Genomic DNA, 6,621 nt, shown 5'->3' on the forward strand with positions numbered 1-6,621 from the left:
TGGAGCAAAGTGAGCATTGATGGAGCTGTCATACTAAGGTTGACTGAAAGTGTAAACCGGAGAAGTTGTTACGCCAACAAGGACATTGTCATCTCTCTGGTGGAGGTTCCTGGGGCTGCAGTAATGAGTGGGACTTCGCCTTCACGTCGGTGGACAGTGTTTGGATTTCTTTTGGTTCTGTGCTTTGTAACTATTGGTAATTTTGTAGTCTTTGATAATGGTGACCTTGGGGACTCTTGGAAAACAACGCTGCACCACACATTCCGCAAAACTTTACAACGCATGAGAAATGCCACTGAACGGTAAGCAAAATCATTGTTTGTCATTGCTGTTATATAAACAAGGGACATATTAACCTAAAAAATGAACGGTATGCCTAAAGTTAAGTACATGTACCTTAGGATAATTTCAAAATGCACAAATTCCCCTTTAGACATTCAAAATCATTAAGAGAGAGTTTCAACAACAAAAACAAACAAGTGACAAAACAAAAAATAATATTAATGCAGTTTTAAGTCTGCTTCAGCGATAAAAAATTTGAATTCCACTAACAAGACAACTCAAAGCCTTGAGGCAAAAATAATTTGGAAACCTGCATGCCCAAAGATGTACACTGTAAATCAGGGTGTCTAACTCTGATTAGAGAGGGAAGCTTAATGATAAGCTTTTGCAGTAAGCACCACTGCCCAGCAGTAGTGTAGCAGCTCTCATAAGCTTGTAATTCTACTGGTCCTCTATCTAGTGTACAAGTGTAGCAGTTGCTATTGTTTTCTCAAGTTGATAAAAACCAACTAACTGCATTTACGGTATCTAGATCTATTGTATGCCTAAGATGGATTATGCATTTATGCGTCTGCTTTTGTGCATCTTTCACAATCGTCAAGGTCCCCAGACTAAAGTTTATGTCATTATTTTCTGTCATTTCCAAAACTAGCAGTCATGCTCAGTGTCTGATCTAGAGTACACTATTGTGGGATTGGCGCTGTTTGAGGAAAAAAAAATTACAGTCCCCTTCAAACTTGTATTTTGCTGCTGTAAATTTTGTTTGTAAAAAGGAAAAAAGGTAATTTCTCCTTAATTTGGAAAGTCAGTTGTCTGTTAAGTTATGTCATTACCGATAACGTAATAATTCAATTTCAGGGGGGAGTCCAATTATAAAAATACAACTGTATGCCCAAATGCTTTAACTAAGTTGTTTTCCAAATTCTGTCAAAACATGTAGATTACAAAAGTGTCCCTCAAATTTAATATAATATACAGTCTTAATCCTATGATTTTTTATGGATGCCTGTGTAAATGTTCTTTAAATATGTTGAAGTATGAAGCTACTGGGAGCTGGCATCTCTATCTTTTTAAATCTCCCTTGTTTGTCCCTTTTGTCCATTATCACATATCATGCTTTTTATGAAATGCTGTCTTCCTGCCCCTCCTCCCCACCCCCCCCCCCCCCCCGCCCCATTCTCACCTACATTGTATAAGCTCCTGCAGGTACCGGTATCAGCCCATTAAATTGACAGCTCAATGCTGCTCACTGACTGTTTAAAATTCTTACTGTTTTAGATTGAGCGTTGGAGCAAGACAGTGCATAGTGTTATGTCATACCTCACTGCACTCGTGAAAGCTCACTCGCCCCTCACAACCCCTCTTATAATTACAAATACATAGCCATAACTTATCCATTCCATTCGGCACATGTGAAGTTCGACTTATTAAGTAACTGTCAAACTTCGGTCAAATATATGTGACTGGCCAAGATGAAAATTGGGCAGAAGTCGCTTTTTAATTCAAATTCACAGCAGTCCCAAGTTAGCTCAGTCATACTTTGGACAACTAGGCCCAGCTGTGAAGCATTTGCACCGGCATCACTACTAGTAAGATCGTGGGTCTTGTGTTTATGCCCTGTTTAACTGCAAACTTCTCTTTGCCTTTCCATTAATCCTGCCATAAAATGGATCTGCTCCCCTTCCCCCCCCCCCCCCATTTATTAGAAATTTGGTGTAGTTAACTGTTGTTTATATTGTTGTTGTCTTAGGTTCAAGAACCACTTTTTATCTAACCAAACTGTTGATCATGTTAACAGGTAACCTAGTACATGTAATTACTAACTGACATGATATGCGCTAGAATAATTACTAAGTTACTAATTACTTAATTGCTTTTACTACTTTTTGTTTTTGTCTTGTTTTGTCCTAGCATGATTTTTCTGCCGAGCAAACAACACACTTAATCACGTTTTGCCTTGTCATTTGAGAATGATAGGCTGAGAGTGTGTTGAATAAGAAACTCATTTAAAAGAACTAGTGCGTCATTGACCACACGTACATCTTCAAAAAATTTGGCCATTTTTTTCAAGTTTGCCGTTTCTAATCCGTTTTATTCTTTCGCAGTCGTAGCCATTCTTGTTTAATTTTGGTTTATTATTACTTCCTTGGAGTTTTATTTCTTTTTCAAGGTTTTCTTCGATTTGAAAGAATTTTTGTACATCAGAAAAAAAGGAGTTAAAACGTCGCAAAAACTAAAAACATTTCCAAATTCCAATTCGACCAGGATAGAGAACCCTGATGTGGCTTCCTTTAAATCTAAGTTATAAATGTAGTTGTGCCTTAATCCTGGCTCACTAACTTCCTGACCATTAACTTCATAGCCAAAGGCCCTACTAAAAGCAGTTAACAATTAATTTGACCAACAATAGACGGATCAAAACTGACCAACTGACCTAACACAAGTCTTACATGTACAGCCAATAATATCACTGCTTAACTGGCTAATCAGTCAATCAATTATAACATCATCGTCTGACAACAACTTTTTACTTGACTCTGAAGATGAGTTCTGCTCAGGTTGTCGAAAGCAACAGTCACCAACAACAGTTCTTTTCAGATTTACCCTCACCCGGAAGATCACACTATACGACCTACTGATACTCGTGGGTTCAAACCATTTACAATACTTGTTGCACGACTAAGGCAACTAAAAGAGCCAATAGCTAAAATCAACCAATCATAATGCTTATCACCAGCCAGATACCTTTTTTCCAATTGTTGTGTTCTGCTGCTATTATGCCAGATGGCATAATGCCAAGCAGAACATATTGCTATCGAAGGAGGGAATGGAATGTCTAGAACAATAGAAAGATGTAACAATGGAAGTCCGTAACAATAGAATGTGGTAACAATAGAAAGTATGTAACAATAGATAGCAGATACTTTCTTTTTTATAGACTAAGTAAAAAGGTATATCTATTATTTAAATTTGATATCTTAACAATCAACTAGTCTACATCATAAAAATAAACAAAAATAAAAAAAATTCTCCGTTTCTGATATAAAAAAGTGCGTGTAAATAGCAAATTTGTAACAAAAGGTTGTAACAATGGGGAGCCCAGGCTCCTGCTAAGAGCTCTCTGTCGCGCTATATTAGTACGTGTGAGTACGACGGGTTTCAGCTGCTTTCAGAGTTGTGAGGCTCGTGACGTACGCAGTGGTCGCTAACGACGACGAATACGCGATCAGCCTTTTTTTCCGTGGAGTGAAAAAAAATAAACTCTCACCGCCCGTTAGCTAACTTGAAATAAAAAATAACCAAAGATCCCATCCTGTATACGTCCGAGTGAAAGCATAACGAGCTATCGACAGATAAAAAATATTGGAATGTTTTCAGTTTGCACGTTTGCTATTTATACGCGCTGAAACAGATCTTATTGTGGTTTGTGACGTACGCAGCAGTAGCTGGCATGTTGCTTTGCATGCACAAGGGTTACGACTTTTAAAGGTTTCAAATGTCATAATAACTTGCGTGACGAATTATCTTGGTGTAAGCCGAAAAACCGAAGACAGTTATCAATGTTGATACGTTATGCCAGCAGAACACACGGACCCATTAGGGCCCTATTGTTTTTAATCTGCTGTGTAATAAATCTCTTATTAACCAGCTTGCCTGGGACCGAACTGGAAGAATGTCGGTCTCGGTCTTTTCTGTACAGACCTCGCTGCGTTGGCCCTGGGGGAGGGGTACTTCCTATAACGGCCTATACGGGGAGGCTCCGCCAGAAAGGGGTACCTTTTTAAGGCTTTAGGTATATAAAAGAGTCGGGATTTCACAAGTTTAGGTATCTGTCATTTAGGTTTTTCAAAGGGCCTTTAATTAAATTATTTCGAACAGATGCAATTTATGGCTGTATTATTTCAATTTATTAAAGAATCTTACCCACCCACTTTGCATTGCGCGCCTGTTGTTGTTTACGAGCGCAGAGGCCCACAAAAACTATCGTTTCACGATAACGCTTCTTTCAAAAACAGCGATCGTTCGAAGATCACAAACTGTAGAGAAGCTATAAGAAGCGATAAGACTTGTTTCTAGCATTCACATCGCGATACAAACAGATTTCTCACCTTTTTCAATCCGCCATTTTTGGGGCCCCCAAAAAAGCCAGTGAGAGCGACCGAGAAGTAAAATCTGTTTCCATCGAGATCTGAATGCTAGAAACAAGTCTTATCTCTTCTCTTCAGTTTGTTATATTCGAACGATCGCTGTTTCATGTTACAATAGTTTTTGTGGTCCTCCGCGCTCGTAAACAACAACAGGGCGCGCAATGCAAAGTGGGTGGGTCAGACTCTTTAAGCACTACATGAAAATGACAAGAAAACGTCGTGTTTTAAGTCAATGCCAAGTCTTTCAGGTATATGAAAGGGGTACCTTTTGCAGTAAAAGGTAGAATAAAGGGGTACAATTTCTGTCAAAATGGTTTATAAAAGGGTAAGGGGTTTGAGCTCGGGGCGGAGTCTCCCCGTACAAAACTTTTTTGAGTACCTCCCCCCCCCCCCCGGGTGCGTCGGTCCATACTAAAGTAAAGTAAAGTAAAACTATATTTACACAGGGTGGCCCATTCAGCTCTAAGGCTGGTCTCCATAGGGGCCCTGTATCTTAAAAAATTAAATTACCTGAGACCTGAAAATTAAATTACCTAAAACCGATATTCTCCCAGTGTGGACCTTGGGCTTGGTTAATAAGGTATAAATATTTCCCTTTAACAGGACGAGTGAAAACGTACCCACAGGTGCATCGAGTGAAAACCAAGTCTTAAGTGCATTAACTGAAAGCCAAGCCACAAGTGCATCAAGTGAAGACCAAGCATCAAGTCCATCACGTGAAAACCAAGCCTCGACTGAATCAAGTGAAAACCAAGCATCAAGTCCATCAAGTGAAAACCAAGCCGCAAGTGTATCAAGTGAAAACCAGGACACAAATCAAAAGTGTTCTCCAGCTCAACATGTCCTATTCCTCAAAACACATAAAGCAGGATCAAGCACTGTATCCAATATCTTCTTCCGTTATGGAGACGCTCACAGCCTTTCTTTTGTCCTCGGCAGCGATACGTTAATAGGTTGGCCTACGCGCTTCCGCCTCGGGCAAGCGATGGCTTTTGATGGCACTCGACCAAATTTCCTGGCAAGCCACACAAGATTCAATAAGAAAACCATGCATTATCTTTTCCCGAAGGACGCCAGCAAGTACGTAACAATAGTTCGAAACCCTGTCAAACAGTTTGAGTCAGTTTTTAACTACATGGGTATTGGCAGGATCTACGGATTCGGGAACGACCCGAACGAATCTTTAAAGGCATTTCTCAAGAAAGGAATAGAATATAAAGATATTACCAGAACAGGAGCTTCACGCTTGGCCAGAAATCCTCAGTCCTTCGACTTGGGACTAGACTACAAATTTTATCAGGACGCTCAAGCTGTCAAAGATTATATTGAGTTTCTGGACAAAGAATTTGATCTAGTGATGGTGTCGGACTATTTCGATGAGTCTGCTGTCCTGCTAAAGCGCTTGCTTTGCTGGGAATTCGAAGATGTTCTTTATATGAAAAGCAACGAAAGGCTCGACAAAGAAAAAGCTGCAGGCTTTAGCGACGACGTGATAGAAAACATAAAGAGATGGAACAAAGCAGACATGTTGCTTTTTGATCACTTTAACCAAACGTTTTGGCGCAAAATCGAAATGGAAGGGGAAAGTTTTAAGGAGGACCTTGCAACGTATCGTCGGATGAAAGCGGAATTGAAGAGTCAGTGTTTTACAGACGAAATGGTCACTCAAAGAATGTATGGCAGTAAAATGGCCAAGGGATTTAAATTAAGGTCAGATTTGGCACCAGACGTAAAAGCGAAATGCGAAAGAATGACCAGAACAGAAAATAGCTATCTGGTTTATTTAAGGAATAAACGAACGGAGAGATTAAAAGGTATTTTCCGTGCAGAGCCAAATGAAGATGATCAAGAGAAAGTTAGCTGGGACGTAGCTACTGATTTTAAATATGAACCTGTTTAAAAAGGAACATATGATTTTATAAAACAACCACAACTTCGTTTCCAGGGTTTCTCGATCTTCCTTTCGCCCCTAAGGCGATAGATGAAGTGAAGTTGGCATTCTCGTCCCCATAGCCCTTTTCGTTTCTCTTTAATAGCCGGCGGGGCCTTGGCCCGAGAAACGAAGGGCTCTGGAGACATAGGATTTTTGAATTAATTCAAATTTTTTGATTGGCTGTTTAAAACAAAAAAATCTTGAACGGAAGTCAAAAACTCAATCTCTCTCACACAGTATATAGAAACATCATGACTG

At 39.6% G+C, this 6,621-nt stretch overlaps 1 protein-coding gene across 1 annotated transcript; it reads left to right on the forward strand.

Moving 5' to 3' along the window:
- On the forward strand, positions 1 to 6,419 carry LOC144630514 (galactosylceramide sulfotransferase-like). Its single transcript, XM_078488865.1, has 3 exons — positions 1 to 302; positions 2,033 to 2,080; positions 5,034 to 6,419. Exons 1-3 carry the CDS (start codon positions 124 to 126, stop codon positions 6,328 to 6,330), a joined length of 1,524 nt encoding a protein of 507 aa, XP_078344991.1. The 5' UTR covers positions 1 to 123; the 3' UTR covers positions 6,331 to 6,419.
- Positions 6,420 to 6,621: the final 202 nt, after the last annotated feature.

This window comes from Oculina patagonica, chromosome 11 (genome assembly GCF_052425735.1).
Source record: "Oculina patagonica isolate OP01 chromosome 11, crgOcupat, whole genome shotgun sequence".
Lineage (NCBI taxonomy): Eukaryota > Metazoa > Cnidaria > Anthozoa > Scleractinia > Oculinidae > Oculina > Oculina patagonica.